Consider the following 18,378-nt stretch of genomic DNA (forward strand, 5'->3'; position numbering starts at 1 on the left):
GAGGAAGATCCATTTTGTTGTACAACAGAGGGGGAGAATAAAATGAAATAAATGGACAATTCCATTTAACTTCAGGAGAATGTTTTTATTTTTTAAATTTGTGCTTTTGGGGGCCACACTGGCAATGCTCCAGGATTACTCCTGGCTCTGCACTCAAGAATCACTCCTGAGGAGTCAGAGAGATAACACAGTGTTAGAGCATTTGCCTTGCATGCAGTCAATCCAGGATGGACGGTGGTTCGATTCTCTGCATCTCATATGGTCCACCACGCCTGCCAGGGGCAATTTCTAAGCAGAGCCATGAGGAACCCCTGAGCATCACCAGGTGTGACCCAAAAACCAAAAAAAAAAAAATCGATCCTGAGAGATAGATTAAATTCACCCCCTCAACCCTTTCTTAGAAAAATCTAATATTATCCCATGGAGGGAAAATATAAAATGTAATTCCCCTCAAGTTAAAATAAAAAAACTAAACAGACAATGAGGGGAAAAAAAAGAATCACTCCTGGGAGTGCTTGGGGGACCATAGAGGGTGCTAGGGATTGAATTTAGGTAGATTATGTGCAAGGCAAATGCACTACCCACTGTCCTGGCCCCTAGGAGAAGGTGTTTTTAATAGTAAACCTTCTGGTTTCCAATCTATCAGACCAGAGAGCAATAAAGGAGAGCAGAACCAACTGGTCCTTAACCTCATCACCCACAAATTATTTTCCAACAGAACTGACACTGGCTAGTACAACTGAGTTAAACCATCCATCATTATCCTTATAGAAAAATCAGTCTCTTCCATTTTTCTATCAAAGTTGAAGGTGAAAGGTAAGTTCCTAGAGGGCTTTTTCTTTTTTAAGTACGAGGATGAAATATATTGATTCTTTTGGAAGACAATAATATAAGGACGTAAAAGGAAGGCAGTGCCATCGAATCGCCCAGAGAAAGCAAGATCCCGCTGTGCTTTACTGGAGTTTCCTCCCTAAGTGTATTTTATAGGAGTCTAGAAGGAATTTGCCAACAGCTGCCTGAGGTCCAGGTGGTGGTCTTAGTCATGGTGTTTGGCAAACAGAAAGCAAAGGACCCATTGCTAGGAAATGCTCTACAGTGAGGCCAGGTGTCCCAAGATAGCACACAGGGACTTTGTATGAAAAGTAACATGTACATTCTGGCATTAGCTCACTGGCCTCTGGAGAAGTGGAGACACAGCCTTCTAGCAGTTCCTGAGGGATTTACTCAAGAGTTAGTGGGCATGTCAACTCATCTGTCTCTCCTCACTAGGATCTGGGTAAGAAATAGCCCAGAGGGAGAAAAAAAAAAAAAACTCTGGAGACCAGGATGTTCTATGGTATGGCTGCTTAGCTGTGATTCCTTATTTGCTCCAGAACCACATGTGGCATTGAACTCTAAGATCTCTCTAAGATCTATACAAAACTTGCCTTTTATGTACTAACTCAATGTGACTTGAATTCCATCAAATTCCTAGGGAAAAACACTGGCCTCCACTCTGTCTCTGATGTCAGTGCTGCATATCAGTACTGCAATTTGTGTTTATTAAACCATATTCAAGTATGAGCCACTGGTGGTATATGTCAGTGTCAACCTATTTGAAAGTCAAGGCGAGGGGCCCAAGCAGTAGCCCTGGAGGTAAGGCATCTGCCTTACAAGAGCTAGCCTAGGACGGACCTCAGCTCAATCCTCCAGCGTCCCAAATGGTCCCCCTAAGCCAGGAGCGATTTCTGAGTGTATAGCCAGGAGTAACCCCTGAGTGTCAACGGATGTGCCCCCCCCCCAAAAAAAAGTAAGGCAAGGTTTATTTTATCAATGGTTAAGGGGGAAAACTTGGAAGTGAGAACATTGTGGCCTACTAGTGACCAGCTAGCAGAAAGGCTCTGGGCAAATTACTAACTTCTCTGAGCTTCAGAAGTGTTTAAATTTGGGTGTTTATTTTTTGTTTTTGGTTTTTTTTTTTTTTTTTTTGGTTTTGGTTTTTGGGTCACACCCGGCAGTGCTCAGGGGTTACTCCTGGCTCTATGCTCAGAAATCGCTCCTGGCAGGCTCGGGGGACCAAATGGGAAGCCAGGATTTGAACCATGGTCCTTCTGCATGTGAGGCAAACACCTGCCCCCATTCTATCTCTCCAGTCCCAGAAGTGCCTGAATTTGAAAGCGTTCAAATGATATGTCAGGGCTGTATTATATTTAACAGTCTATAAAGCGCCACATCGCAAAGTCTTCACATGGAAAGTGTTCAAAAAGTCACAGCTGTGATTATCCATAATATTAGCAAAGACAGCAACACAGATAAAAGGGATTTTGCAAATAACTAAAGAACCATCAAATTCCAGAATTAATATTTTTTCAGTCTTCTCTGGTCTGGCCTCCTCATTTCAAAAGAGGGAAGAAGTCTCAAAGAGAAGCCACAGTGGAACTGAACCTGGTAAGTCTGATCTCCAGGCTCATCACTGGAGCCTTCTTGAGAGGGAGCAAGCTGAGCCCCTTTCCTATATGAGGGTCCAGTGCTCCACTACACACAACCACTTCCACTCCCATTTAAATTCCCAGCCTCATGACTGAACTTAGAAGCCACAGCTGCACTGAACCTGGTAGGCCCAAGGTGCCAAGCTGCTGAATTCCTAGTGTTGCAGCTGCTGAGCACATGGTCACATATGCAGCTGTATGATATCTCCAAATTTCATAGTATTGACAGCCCAGTAGGAACACAGAAAATTAGATGGGAACATTGAGTAGAAGCCCAGTACAATAGTATAATAGCACAGAAGGCTTAACTAGCATCTCACAGCCCAGCAAATCTTTGGAAAATAACATCAGTAGCACCAAGTTTTGTTTTGTTTTGTTTTGTTTTGTTTTGTTTTGTTTTGTTTTGTTTGGGGGCCATAGCCAGTGGGACTCAGGGTCAAGCCTGGCTCCGTGCTCAAAAATCACTCCTGCCAGTCTTGGGGGACAGTATGGGATGCCGGGAATTAAACCCAGGACAGCTGCATGCAAGGCAAAAGCTCTACTCACTGTGCTATCGCTCCAGGCCAGCCATTATATTTGTGCAATTTATTTTGTGCCTACTGAGGTGGCAGACTGGGGAGTGGGGTATTGGGAAACTTGAAGCACTGGTTGAAATAAGGTCACATTGGTGGTGGGATTTGTGTTGGACTACTGAGTACCTGAGATCACTATTCTGTACCACTTTGTAAACTATAGTGTTTAAAGTTTCAAATGGAAAAAATTAAATAAATATCAGCCAAAATATAAAAGGGAAGAGTTCGAGGGATATAGTCCAGTGGTAGAGTCTATTCTTGAATTGTGTGAGACCCTTTGTTTGAGTCCTGGCATCATCATCATCATCATCATTTTATTTTTTTGGTATGGGGACCATGCTGAGAAATTACTTCTGGCTATACTTGGGGGACCATATGAGATGACAGGATCAAACCCAGGTTCGCTGAGTGCAAGGCAAACAACCTCTCTGCTGTACTATTACTCCAACCCCCCATTATAATTTTAAATAGAAGGGGTTACAAGTTTTTAGGTCTCTTTTGGTTGTAAACTGCAAATATTCCTTGTACTTAGAGAAGATATGAAATGCATCACAGAAAACAAAGTTTATGATTAAAAAAAAACATTTCAAGAGGAGGAATAATTGTGAGCTGGTCAAAGTTCTGGTGTTAAGGTGGCTGTTTCTCATTCTGCCAACTGGTTTAATTTCCAACACTGCATATGGACAACTGAAAAATAGAGTTCCAAACTCCCCCTTTGAAAAAAAAAGGGGGTGGGAGAAATGATGTAGACTGAAACAACCCAAACTGGGATAGTCTGTTTCTTAAACAAATGGTTTCACTATTCTCCTGCCATCAACATTGTTCCTAGTACCTAAACAACTTTAGCTAATAATCACTTGCTGCTTAAGTTACAGACATTTAAAATGGCATTAAGTACAGATGAAAACACAAAAGACATTTTTCCTGGACTTTGACGTCCAGATGTACTTGGGTCCCCAATAACCAGGGGGAAAAAAGCAAGTACCACCAAATGGAGCAGCAATAAATATCCTACTTGTACATAGTGGGACCAGAGAGATAGTACAGAGGGCAGGTGCCTTGCACACAGCTGACCTGGGTTTCATCCCAGCACCTTTCATATAATTCCCTAAGACCCTTTAGGAGTAAAACCTGAGTGCAGAGTCAGGTATCAGCAATTAAGTGTGGGCCCCAAACTGATAATAAATGATCACAATAACCAAGTTATATGCATTAAAAGAAATTACCACAAAACTAAAAAGACAAATTTTTGACGTGCCCTCCTCCCAAAAGAATAAACAGATGCCCATGTACTCATGATAAAAGACAAAAACTGGAAATTCCAAAGGATCCAGCAAGACCACTTTCAGGTCTTTAGCCAAAAAATATGAATGAACACACTAATTAGAAAATACATCTGGGGGCCGGGAAGGTGGTGCTAGAGGTAAGGTGTCTGCCTTGCAAGCGCTTGCGTAGGACGGACCGCGGTTCGATTCCCCCGGTGTCCCATATGGTCCCCCCAAGCCAGGGGCGATTTCTGAGCGTATAACCAGGAGTAACCCCTGAGCGTCAAACGGGTGTGGCCCAAAAACCAAAACCAAAAAAAAAAGAAAATACATCTGCAGCCCTGGCCCACAGGAGCATTATTCACAATAACAAACCAGGCTTCCACTGTCAAGCCCACGTCACTGAGAACTGGATGAAGGACTGTGATATCTGGCTGCTCTGTGGACCCATATGAGTATATGTCCTTTGCAACAATATGGATAAAACTGGTTATGCCGAGTGAATTAAGTCAGGCATGACCAGACGGTTTTGCTAAGATGTGGACAACAAATAACCAAAGCAAACCACCTGGAGGAAAAAAAAAAAACAAAAACAAAAATAGAAACACAGTTCTGAGAGTCTGCAAACTCTTTTGGCTAAAGGTGGGTGACAGGATGGAAAAGAACGTGGTTCCTTTGACAGCTTGGGCTCGCTGAGATGTGTTTATTTAGAAAGGTGAGAAGCTGTAGTCTGAAGTTCTGCAGCGCTGTAAATCAATGCTCAGCCAATAAAACTGGACTGAAAACATAAATAAGATGAAAACACTATTGACACTTTTCACTGCTCCTTCTGCCTGCTCTCAAGTCTCGTCGTTCCCCCGCCCCTGCCCCTCCTGGTGCATTTATCCTGGGCAACCCTGTGGTCCATTCCTATCATAATGGCTTTGACTCTAAGTTCTCACTCTGCCTTTCCTCAAGGAACCTCTGACACAGGCGCTCAGCATTTGGGGGCTGCTACTCACTGGAAGGGTAGTCAGTGCATCCCAACTAAGTCAATCAGACTCTTAAGTCTGGACTTCACCAAGGCTTTGGCCAGTGAATGCTGGGAACGGCCAGCTGGCGCCCTCTCATGGCCTTGTCTGGAAGTCATAAGGTCCTAGCTCAGCCTTTTTGTATCTTTTTTACACCTGCAAGCTACTATCTGTCCCGAGTATTGGGCCCACCTGCAAGCCAGTATCTGTCCTGGATACTGAGCCACAGGCCAGTGAGAAGCAAAGCATGGCACATCAGTCCTCTTCAACCTTTCTATGCCTGAAAACTGGCACCAGTTCGCAGACTGGTGGGTTCAAACTACTGCTCTGGCCAGCAAGAGAATTCCCAAAGCAGTCAGTCTCCCAGAACTTTGGGAATTAATCCTAGTAAGCAGCTTCTCCAAAGCCACTGCCTGCGTTTTAGTTCTTCAAGCTCAAAACAGAAGGAGCTAGGGAGAGGGCTCAGGGGACTGAAGTTTGTGCTTTGCATATGGAGCCCTGGATTCACCTCTAGCACTGCTATTCTCCCACCTCCCCAATGCCCCCCTTCAGCACTCTTGAAAACCATCTAAATCAGAAATAACCTCCAAGCAGATGTGGCTCCCTCCCCCGTCCCCCCAAATCTAAGCATAAAAAAACATGGAAAGAAATTGCATCTGCATTGATCTTCCTTCAAGCAAATGAATGAGCAAATATTAATTATATCAGTAAATAGGAGAAAAGATGCTGGCATGGAACCAGCTCAATGTTGAATGGCTCTAACAGGAAAAAGATGTGACCAGAGAGATCAGGGCTGGCAGTGATTCTGCTCAACAGTTGTGTCACTTTTCTCCAGGACGTTTGTGGTCTTGGGTCCTGCCTTCCTCCCACCCCTTTATGGAAACAAAGCTGAAGCTAGCTGGAGAGTTAGTCCCTTGGCTCTACATCTATTTCTTTAATCGCAGAGAAAGTGCTGCTTTGATAGTGAGTTTACGACTGCTGTCAAGACTAGAAGAAGGTAAATGACTGGGAGCTTGTAGATGACAGAATCCCTTCAGTCTTGTCAGAGCAAAGGCAGAGCACCTGTCCCTCTGAGCTCATTCCTCCAACCCACTTCCTCCTCCCCCCCCCCATAGGTCCCTGGAATCTCTCTGATGACTAATTTACTTCGTAACCCTTTGAAATATTTTGTAATGAATTATTAGCTGAAGAGGCTGTGAAAAGCAGCATGCTAATGATTTGATTGAGAAGTGCATATGAATGTAGGTGTCATATCCTTGCAAGGAAATGTAAACCAGAGCCGGGTCAGGGGCCCATCACCAAACGTAGGAAGTTTTACTCATGGGGAAGAGTATTTTCAGTACGGGGGGGGGGGAATAAATTTAGGACTGACGTAAATCCTCAAAAGACGATGAATTTGCAGAAAGGAAAAGTTTCGTGATAAATCAAGTCTTTGTTACAGAGGAGCACTCTGGCATGAGAGAAACCCCAGATATAAATGAATGTAGAGGAACTTGAGTCCAAAACGCACAGCTGTGATATACCACAGCACTCATGTCAAAAGGGAATTTTGGTATTATTGTCATCCAGCAACAAACATGATAAATGCTGGTGCCTGAAGTCAAAACTCAAGAATTGAAGGAGCCAGGAAGGAGAGATTTCGTAAATCTTGTGAATCTATCTTCAGCCACCAGTCAGTGCTCAGAAGGAAGGAAAATGCAGGGAGGAAACTGGGCTGGAAGCAGCCTGTAGGTATCAATCATAGCACCCTCCCCAAGAGAATCTCTGGGAAGTGGTAACTTGAAGGAGTAGTATTTACCCTTCACTGCATCAAATTAGCCAGATGGAAGAGCATCCCTATGAATGTAATACATCTGAGAAAACTTTCTCTGAAGCTGAATTTTAAATGTGAAGCAATTCCCCTGGGATAGGGACTGTAGGGGTGGAGTGGGGAAACACTGATTTGTTTATTTTTATTTTTATTTATTTATTTATTTGGTTTTTGGGCCACACCCGGCAGTGCTCAGGGGTTACTCCTGGCTGTCTGCTCAGAAATAGCTCCTGGCAGGCTCAGGGGACCACATGGGACACTGGGATTCGAACCAATCACCTTTGGTCCTGGATCAGCTGCTTGCAAGGCAAACGCCGCTGTGCTATCTCTCCAGGCCCGAAACACTAATTTATTACACAAGAAATTTCTGTTGGAAGTCAACCTTTGTTCCCCATCAGACAACTCACTCTATGTGGACAGATGGTGGGGACCTGCCTTCAAGGCTAGAGAGTTGACTCCATCAAGAGCACTTCCTGGAGGAAAGAAGCAAAGATGTATTGAGGAAGACTCAGGATACATGAAAACAGAGCAGGCCAATCAAATGAAAACACAGGTCAATAGGGCAGATGTGTATGAGGTACTCAGTCACTGCTAAAGGGTACAGGGTTTGGGGAAGAGGCAGAGGCAGTGATAAAAAACGCAAAGGAAGGGTCCAGAGTGTTAGCACAGCAGTAGGACGTTTGCCTTGCACACGGCCAATTCCCGCATCCCATATGGTCCTCCAAGTCTGCCAGGAGCAATTTCTGAACACAGAGCCAGGAGTAACCCCTGCACACCGCCAGATGTGACCCAAAACCCCCAAAAATGCAAAGGAAAAAATGGGGGGGATCTCAGTAGTCAGAGACACATGCCTTGCATGCACCAGGACTCAAATACGATCCCTAGTTCCACATGACATAATTCTCAAGCATTGCTAAGGAGGAGAATCCTGGTGGTTCCTAACACCAACAGGTCTTGGTTGATCAAGAATCACAGAAGGAAGCCATGGTACAGTGAGGAGGGCGCTTGCTTTGAATGTGGCCCACACAAGTTTGATCCCCAGCATACCATAAATGGGGTCTCCTGAACACCACCAGGACTGAGTCCTGACTGCAGAGCCAGGAGTAAATCCTGAGCACTGCTGGGTATGATTCCTTCTAATACAAAGAATCACTGGAAGTGATCCCCAAGCTCTCATCATGTTGGTTGGGGTCCCTCCCAAAAAAGAAGGCAACCAGAGTAAAATGTAAACAAAAGGTGACTTTTCACAAAGCCAACCCAGCTTGTTGTGGACTACTGGCCCTCCAACAGTGAGCATCCACCACTCTTATCTTCTTTCTCCCTCTTCACAGACCATTCTATGATGTACTAAGCTGAGAAACATGCTCTCCCCTCTGCCAGTAAACACAGAAGAGCTCAATAGTCCCAACACTCAATTCACCTGAAAGGCCTGTCTACTCACACACTCGCACTTTCTCACATTTCATTTCTACTTCCACCCCTGCCCATGTTACGCACTAAAACTGTTCTTGCTCCAGTCAACACACACCCAAGGGCTAGTGACGCCAATGAACCTTTCATTCTCAGCTTCTGGACTTTCCCATGCAGGGGGCGGTCCAGCTGCTGCACTTGGCTCAGGCTCAAACAGTGGCTTCTCCTCCTGTCCCTCAGCTCTTGCCTTGTCTGCTCTCAACTCACACAGTTCCTGTGGGGTCACAGTGCCCTGGGAAAAGGGGGGTCCATCTCATTTATGACCTTATATGTATACCTCCCATGTGGATTTCTTTGGTGTAGTGCTAGCCAGTAGATCCCAGAAGCCCCTCTTCTTCCCACTCAAGTCCCCCAAACTTCACATGTTCAGAGCTAAGATCTGAGTCTCCCTAACATTCCAAACCTTCTCCCCCATTCTCCCCCTCTTAGCCACATTTCCCTCCACTCCATGGCTCAAGGCAGAAGACCCAGAATCAAATATTAGGGGAAAAAATTCTAAATAATAGTTTTCCCATATGTTGTTCAACCATTTACATTTTTTCTACAATAAAAACACCTTTGTAAATATATTCTTTACTTTTTAAAAAGAGCTGAAACACTTTAAGAAACAAAAAACAAGAGAAATATGTGCTTAGCTCTTAGTACAATAGCCAGGCTATGGAAGCAATCTAAGTGTTCCGCCAACAGATGAATGAAGAAATTGCACATATACACAATGGAATACTATATAGGCAGAAGAAAATAATGAAGTCATGCAATTCATGGCAACTTGAGTATTGCTAGGTTTTGTGCTGATAAAATCATCCAGAGGCAAAATAGACATAGGATGATCTCGCTTGAGGAACAAATAAAAGGTATGGACAATAGTAACTGATAATAAACTTTTAATACTGGATTATGGACTTGAGGGTGCCAATTTTGGGGAGGTGGGGTCAGGGGAATGACTGGGTTGACTAGATAGAGGGTCTGGAGCACGAGAGGGTGCTAAGGGAGGTTACAAGATATACCCAAACTGGAACTATCAATCAATAAAATATGAGGGGCTGGGAGAAAAGCAATGTTGGACTGGAAGTGACATGAGGCAGGGGCAGAAAGTCAATGAGCACTTCAGAAACAGTTATGTTATTTCTGTTCCACATCCAGCCATGATCATCATTTACTCATGTACATAAAACCATATACTCAAACACCGTTATAACCTTATTTCCTAAAATATAAATTTTTGTAAACATGCTTAAACACAATGCCTTTTGTCTTTATTGTTCACATTCACTTCAGTTTTAGGAATTTTTAGACAAAAGTACTAAAACGATAAGAAATTTTATATTACCGGAAGTGCCTGAAGTTACTGAAGACATCACAGAATTGGTTTCTACCTAGGAAAAAGAAGAAAAATTCATTTCATCCAATGTTTTACATAGTACCAATCCTTGCTTTTCAGTGTATGAGGAAACTGAGAAGCCAACTTTACTGAATCCAGCAGATCAGTAATATTGACTAGAACAGGCACATCATTCTTCCATCTAGGTTTGTAAACTATGGAGAGAATCTGCTACCAACTGCTACCTCTTCCCAAACTTTATTCCACTAATGACAACAATGGGAAACTAGGAAGTCAACTTAACAGTGATATATGCAACATAATTAGTTCCTTGCAGTAAAAGTCACATGAACTTGAAACCATGAACATATTAAAATTACAGAGAAAAAAAATAACAACTGTGGAACACCATTATTAACCTTTTGGCCCAGAGAGGTTCATACTTTTGCACTGTCACATTTCAAAACATGCCACACACACAGTCTAGAGACCTGCATTCATCCCATACTAAAAAATAAACTTCTGAGGGTCAGAGCAATGATACAGCCAGGAAGGCAATTGCCTTGCATGCAAAAAACCCAGGTCCAATCCCCAGCATGCCATATGGTACCCCAAGCACTGCCAGGTAAGGTCCAAAACAAAAAAATATATGAATATTCCCCCACCTGGTGACCAGAACTTTATAAACATTACAGAATGGTCAGAGAGGCCCACAGCAAACCTGCCTCATTGGTTTGAGTTTCTCAGTCTAAGTAGAAAATCAGTTAAAATGAGCATCCCAGGTTCTCTGTCACCCTCCCCTTTACCCTGTGTGGGTCAGGGAGGCAAGGCACTGACTGTTGTACTCAGTGTCTATGAGGGGCAGGGATCTGAGCTCATGTCCCTCACAACCTATACCTCCTGACTTTTCTTAATTTTCAGAACCACAAGGACTATCTTAGCTTGGGGTTACGTTCCTATGTTCCCAACACCACTGTTCACCAAGGCCCAACTTGGACACCATGAGGGTTCCCAGGACTCTACATCCCAGCAGTACCACCGGTGTCTGGGCCCCTAGACACTTACTCTAACTCCCACTGGTACAAGCCCACCCCCCTTGTTTTCTCTTCTGTTCTAGGTTAGTTTTGATCACAGTGTTCTGCAACCCTCTCTACAGAACTGAACTGCTTCCAAGTAGGGTCCAGGCTAGAATAGATCACAACAGCAAAGGCATTAGTTATGCAAAGGACCAACCTGGGTTTAATTTTTAACACTGCATAGCTTGAGTACTTTGGGGTGTGGCCCCTAAAAATACTCCAAATCAAAAAACTACTAAATCCCCAAATTTTTACCAATAATAAATAAATTTTGCAGTGTGCATGTACTTATGTGATGCATTGTTATATTAGTTTCTTATTGATTTCTATTCTAAAATTAAAATCAAAACAATCAGGTTCAAGATTGGAAAATGCTAGGTGAGACCAGATATCTCAGTTACTCAATAAATGCTTCTAAGTTTAGAGTTCGTCTAGCTGACCTGACTTAAATTCCAGCTGAGCTCTGATTCAGCATCTCAGTAACTAACCCTCCATGGATAGTGGAAACACCCAGAACCCACATGGGCTGTGCATGAGCTCTATTTGTGTTTGCAGAGTATAGTCATTGTAAAGCTGTGATGCAGTTGAGCGTAATGAAGGATAGTGGAGGGAATCACGTGCCTCCTTGGCTTCCCTGGGGTTGCAATCTGATACAAAACGCTGCAGCTGGGCCAGAGGGATTGCCAAGCTATTGGCCTAATGAGGGCATGAGAGGACTATGCAGGCGGCACTGGCTCTCTGCTTGACAACTGCATGGAATTTCTCAAACCTGGACAAGCTCTTGGCTTTGATGGCCCCTAATTCAGCAGCTTAGTGAGAGGATTTGTCTCTGGATTGGAGGTAACAGGAAGGGAGTTACACAGGGAGTGGGTGGAGGATGAGAACCAATCCTGGGTTAGGCGATCTATCCATCCAGGAGTTTCCAAATTTACCTGGTTTACAGCCCCCTTTAGAGACAAACAATGATTACTCATATCTCTGAAAATTACCTTCTTTAAACAATCAAGCTGAAAGTTCTTACCAATGGCACTCCAAGGTATCACCATGCCCCTGAATTTTTTTCTGGTGCCCCCACAATTTGGTGAAGCAATATTGCCAACTTTGGAATGGAATGGCCTGCTTTTGTGATTTGAAAATAAATAATACTTGGAAGTGGTTTTCTTTTTTATTATTTCAGGGTGTTTGCAGGGTACCCTGAGCAATGCTCAGGGACTCAATACTTGGAAGTTACTCATGGAGTTGTTTGGCTCAGCTCAGTTTTCAGGATAGTGAGTAATCCTGAAGCACAATACTAATGCCACTTCAGAGGTGCCTAAAGCCCATTATTTTCAAATATCTACTCCACAGATCTATGTATACGTGCACAAGTGCAGAAACAAAAGAATGCTCATTGCAGTACTTTTTGTAGGAATGAAAAATCATGGAAACAATCTAAAAGAACCAAAAGTAAAAAATGTTTACAGAGATCACTATGCAACTTTAAAAAGAAATGAAGTAGTATATGCTTTTGTTCATGTATTGCTATGTGTAAAAAGCTAGATAACATTGTAATACAATGCACCCATTTACATTTTCAGCAAAATGCTTTGATAAAATATAAATCTATTAAAAGAATAGGTTGCTTTTGTGACTTGGAAATAAATAATATTTGGAGGTAGTTTTCTTTTTTATTATTTCAGGGTGTTTGCATTACCCTGGGCAATGCTCAGGGACTCAATATTTGGAAGTTACCCGTGGAGTTGTTTGGGGGACTGTGGGGTTCATGTAATTGAATCCTGTTCTCACAAATGCAAGAAAATAACATGTTAAAAGGGAAAATACTTAAATGCTACTTCCTCTGTGAAGTACCATTCTTGCTTTCCTTCTTGAAAGCTCTTTATCATCTCATATATCTTATAATTTTTAGCAACCTGCAATGGGACACGTTCCATGGTTCTTACTAGAGAAAATTTGAATCCTTCCTGAGATTCTTTAGGAGAAGGACCCCAATTCATCATGTCATGAGACATCTCTAAAAATGGGTATAGGGCAGCATTTTGCTTTAGAAACACCAGAGCTCATTCACCAGTGGACTAGTTGGTCCCATCCCCAAATAAAGAAAAGCTCTACCTGGGAAGGCTTATATCCAAACAGCATTACAACAGCAACCTTAAAGTCCTCTCTGCTTAGATAGCCTTTGTTATCTTCATCACATGCTTTAAATACCTAGGGAAGTTAAAATAATCTTGTGAATCCTATAGAAACTATTTGCTCTAGTGTTTTTTCATTACTAGCTCATATTGGGATTGTAAGCATCCCAAATCTAAAACTCAATACAACAGTAGGGGTCATAAATAGGAGTTTTATTATATTTATATATAAATATTACATATATTTATTCTATTTATATTTATATTATTGATTTATAAAAACTTTATTAATGTCAAATAAATAGAACTAATATTATAGCCTTTATATGGCCGACTGCTACACCAGCCCAACAGCCAGAATGCCTGGGATCCTTCCCACCATTATTTTAGTTCTCAAGAATTAAACTGATAAAAAAACAAAATACAAAAAGAAAAAAGAAAAAGAAAAAGGGGCCGGAGAGGTGGCGCTAGAGGTAAGGTGTCTGCCTTGCAAGCGCTAGCCAAGGAAGGACCGCGGTTCGATCCCCCGGGGTCCCATACGGTTCCCCCAAGCCAGGGGCAATTTCTGAGCACTTAGCCAGGAGTAACCCCTGAGCATCAAACGGGTGTGGCCCAAAAAAACAAACAAAAGAAAATGAAAGAATTAAACTAATAAATGCTCTCCAAAAGTATTTATAACAAGTGCAAACGATCATACTTCCACCCATTTCTTGTGTTCTGCGGCACTGGCCTCCCTAGTCCACGGACGGGCTCTGGACTCAGAGGAAAACATCGCCCCTTACTGGAAACCCAACCAGCCACCTAGCACAGAGTAGAACCTGGCGGCAAAAGGCAAGTAGTTAGTTTCCCGGGCACTTCCGGATTCTGACATCTGTGATTGGGCGTGTAAGTCAACGTCTGCCCCTATTGGACAGCGTCGTTGATCCTACGAGTCTATTGGCTAGAGGTTTTGTTTACTAACGTTTCCTTGGAACAGCCAATGGCCAAGCGACACTTAGACCCACCCCCAAACTTGGTCACGCCCCGCTTCTACCCATAACCCCTTGCGCGCCGTGAGGAATCCTGCTGATCTAAGTTATTTTTAATATGTTCTTCATGACTTTATTTTTTCCCTTCTTCCTTCCTCTTGCAAGTAATTACCTTTTTTGGTGGTTGAAATGTTACACTGTATTCAGTTTTTTAATTATTTTTATTTAAGCACCATAATGACAAGCATGATTGTAGTAGTCCTAAACAGAACACACCCCCTTCACCAGTGCAACCTTTCTTTTTGCAACCACTTTTGGTGCTATCCAAATCCTGCAGTCATGTGTAGATCAAGAACTTGGGGCGTGGGAGTCGAGTTCTCTCCAGCATCAATAATCCCAGCATCTAGCAGGCGAAGCCCCTTTGCAGAAGGACTTTCTCTGCAGGAAGTTTGGCTCCAAGCAGACGATCACTGAACGAATACAGTGTTACCCGCTAGGTAACATTACTTTTCTTCTCTCGCTTTCTAGGAGAAAAATGCCCAAAGGCGAGTTGAAAAGGTCCAGATGTGTCTTCCTCCAGCAGCTGTACAGAAACCAAAGGGCTTTAGGACCCAGCGGCGAGCGGCCCCGGAAGGGAAAGAACTGGGCCGCACGGGAGGGGGGCGGGTTTAAACTGCGCGCAGGCGCACTAGCGCCATTGAGGCCGCCGAGGGGCGGGATTCGAGCTGGTGGCGGGCTGGGAACCTCGGCTGTGAGCTGGGCTGCGACGGGAGCCGCGACCGCCTGGCATCCGACTCTTTCACCCCCAGCGAATTCGTGAGTCCCTGGCTTTGGCAGGTGGTCTCGGTGCCTTGTGCAACTCTGCCTTTTCCGGGGTGTGTGGCACTCAGGGTAGTCCTGGCCAGCTTGAGTTTCAACCGGAGTCAGGGCACCCAAAAGTCAGCAGCTACTATCTTCCCCGCGTACCCCAGTTTCACTCCATCCAGCCCTTCCGTTCTCATCGTCTCCTGGGCCCCCTTTGCTGGCACGAGTCTCTGCACTTCCAGGTTTTCTCTGCAGTTCTAGAGCGCGTCCTATCTTTTATTATTTTATTTTATTGTATTGTATTTCATTTTATTTTTTTACATTTGATTTATTTTAATTTTATTTTATTATTTTATCTTACATTTTATTTTTTGATTTAATTTGCTTTATTATTTTTTATTTTATTTTACATTTTATTTCATTTCTATTTAATTTTATGTTTTATACTTTAATTTATTTTAATCTTAATTTTGCTTTTTGGGCCACACCCGGTGACTCTCAGGGGTTACTCCTGGCTCTGCGCTCAGAAATTGCTCCTGGCTCACATGGGACGCCAGGGGGAATCTAACTGCAGATCATCCTAGGTTAGTACAGACGTCCTACCGCTTGCACCACTGCTCGGACCTAGGTACTTGCCTGGTTTGTAAAGTGCTGGGGGGAGAGGGCATTATTTTCTCTGCCTCCACCCACCCACCCAACACACCAATTATCCCTGCACTCTGTCCTTCTTTCCATCCCAGCATACATCTGCACCTCCGGAACTTAACAAGTGGGGTTTGCTCCATTTTGCAAATAACCCTTCACTCACTCTTCTGTTTCCTCTTGGACGGTCACTTTTCAGCTTCATTCTCATTTAAATGTTTCTGTGCTGAGAGTCTTCCTAAGCACAACCCTCATCTTTAGGCCCCTAAGCACTGCAGTTGGTTTGTCTTTTGCATTTTGTTTGTGTTGGTTCCCATCCCTCCCCGAGTCAATTCTTTTTAGGGAGAAATGTTTCTACTCTTTCAGTACTTTGCATTCCAAATTAGCTGCTCAATATTTGTCACTTCAGTGAACTGCCACCCATTTAACAGATAGGAAACTGTGGTTCAGGTGTTAAGAAGTCTGTGGAAATAGACCCCCCCCCATGACCTAATTTGGAATTGGGGAGGGGGGCATATTTTACTCACTGTTGGCCACTCTTCTGCTTAGAAACCTGAATTTCAGTAAGGAGCAACTGGAAGTATGGAAGAAACCACTCCTTATTAAGTCCTTAATACTGATATTTGTTGGGAGAATTTCTACTTTTTCTTGCACCTTGACCAAATAGCTAATGCATTATTTCTATCATATAAATATATATATAGATATAGATATCAGTCCTTCCTCCCCAGGACTTAGCTTATTAATGCAAACACCTATGCTGATATTTGCTAAGCAGTTTTTTGTTGATTGGTTTTGGCCAAACTCACTGATGCTTAGGGCGTATTCCTAGCGCTGTGCTCAGCAACCACCCCTGATGGTGCTCTAAGGACATATGGGATGTCTGGAGGTTGAACGTGGGTCAACTGCAAGTGTCTTACCTGGTATTCTGAACATTTTTATGTGAATTTTCTTTCTTCCATAGGGAATGTGTATGAGAAAGATTGTTTTGTAAATATAGCAGAATCCCACCTGCCTTCTGTAGATTGTCAGCAGATGGGTGGCTGACACCTTTCTACTTAGCAACGTTTCAGCAGTGAAATTTGAAAACCTCTCTCCAGGACACTCAGGGTGAGGTTGGCACCTACGTGGGCTGCCACTTTCCAAAGGGATTGTTGATTTGGTATCAAATCCCAGACCCTCCACTCTCAGACCTGGCAGAGTGTCAAGCCCATTGCATTGTCATCCTCAACTCTGATGTCAGTAGAATATGACATTGGACTTTAAACGACGAAAGAAAACCTCTGGGTTTCGAACCTTATCCCAAAGGGGCTTGGGAGGGGGAGGACCCAGGATGGAGGGGAAAGAAATTCCAGCCCTGCCACTGGTCACCAGACTTGGTTCTTGAGATCAGGTCAGATCCTGAATGATCTCTGCTTTACCTGCACTTCCTCCATGGATTAAGGGTCCTGATTTCCTAAAGAGGCTGGAATCCTGATAGGCTTAACCACCCATCCACCTGCTATAATTTGATGATAGTGTATTCCCCAGAAGGTTTAGTAAATGGTTTTGAGGGTTTTTTTTGGATATTGTTTTGACTTCAATAGATGAACAACTCTTCTCCTATTTGGGATGTGGTGTTGAGCCACTCCCAGTAATGTTCAGGTGCTAGGCCTTCTCCCTTCTCAGGATTGACCCCTTGATGTGCTGGGCTGTGCCGAGTATCCAGGGATGGAACTAGGATTGGTAGCATGCAAGGTTAGTGTTTTCATCTCTCTCAGGCCCTCATTCCTGTTTTTGAATGTGAGCTGCTCCAGAACTAAAAGTAGAAAGAGAGCAGACAAGAAAATATTTGGGGCTAGAGTGATAGCACTGTGGGTAGGGTCTTTGCCTTGTAAGCAACAGATCCAGGTTTGATTTCCAGCATCCCATATGGTCCCCTAAGCACCACTATGAGTAATTCCTCAGTGTAGAGCCAGGAGTAACCCCTAAGCTCTGCTGAATGTGGCCCAAAACCAGAAGCAAAGGGGAGGGGAGGGGTGGGGAGAGGAAGGAGGGGAGGGAAGAGAAGGGAAGGGAAGGGAGACTTGATTTTCTTTGTAAAAAGTATCTTTACTTTTTCTTTCTACTTCCTACAAGGGCGTGTGTAGGGGGAGGGATAATTTTCATAACCCCAGCCTCACCTCATTGTGTTGTTCTAGAAATGTCCGAATGATGAAACTGACAGCTCTTAGAGACTTGCTAATCAATGTGTTGAGAATGATGAAACTGACAACTCTTAGAGATTTGCTAATCAGTTTGGGTTCCTCCAGGTTTTTTAATTTTATTTTAGTTATATATAATTTATCTAAGGAAGATTATTATGGCCTGAAACCATCAACCTGTAGCTCCTTTTTCTCAGGCTGAGAGACCTCTGAGCCCCATGGGGATAAAATGGCCAATGGCCATACCCACGAGGGTTCTATTATTGCCCAGCACCCCTTCCTTAACTGCAGTTTCAGTTAACTGCTAGTTTCCCTAGCACTGCAGGTGCTAGTGCTCAGTTTTCAGATTAGATTTCCCTAAGGGGTGGGATAGGGCTGGGGTTCTTCTCTTGTTCTTATTTTACTGTTGTGTTTTGGGGAGGCCACAGTCTACTGTGCTGGGGGTTACTCTGGGCTCTGCACTTAGCAATCATTCCTGGCAGTGCTTAGGGGACCCTATGGGAGTCCCCTGAGGCTCAAAACCAGGTGGGCCCAGTGCAAGAACTCCCTACCCCCTGTACTGTTGCCCCTGCCCCATAATTCACTTTTTTTTCTTTTTTTGTCACCTGTTGCTTACAAGCTGTTGCTTGTTTGAAGAATCTTTTCTCTAAAGTGAATTAT

General features: G+C 43.5%; 2 protein-coding genes across 2 annotated transcripts in view; one reads left to right on the top strand and one right to left on the bottom strand.

Moving 5' to 3' along the window:
- The window catches only part of EFCAB11 (EF-hand calcium binding domain 11), a 189,901-nt gene extending 175,957 nt beyond the window's left edge, over positions 1-13,944 (bottom strand). Inside the window, exons 1-3 of the mRNA XM_049769903.1 lie at positions 13,819-13,944; positions 13,102-13,197; positions 9,926-9,971 (exon numbers count right to left, since the gene is read on the bottom strand). Coding sequence (XP_049625860.1) covers positions 9,926-9,971; positions 13,102-13,197; positions 13,819-13,893 — 217 coding nt within the window. The 5' untranslated portion in view covers positions 13,894-13,944. The remainder of the gene's footprint in view (positions 1-9,925; positions 9,972-13,101; positions 13,198-13,818) is intronic.
- A 907-nt stretch (positions 13,945-14,851) lies between these two features.
- The window catches only part of TDP1 (tyrosyl-DNA phosphodiesterase 1), a 75,352-nt gene continuing 71,825 nt past the window's right edge, over positions 14,852-18,378 (top strand). The window contains exon 1 of the mRNA XM_049769814.1: positions 14,852-14,905. The gene's annotated coding sequence lies outside the window, so the exon portion shown is untranslated. The remainder of the gene's footprint in view (positions 14,906-18,378) is intronic.

This window comes from Suncus etruscus, chromosome 3 (genome assembly GCF_024139225.1).
Source record: "Suncus etruscus isolate mSunEtr1 chromosome 3, mSunEtr1.pri.cur, whole genome shotgun sequence".
In the NCBI taxonomy this organism is placed as follows: Eukaryota; Metazoa; Chordata; class Mammalia; order Eulipotyphla; family Soricidae; genus Suncus; species Suncus etruscus.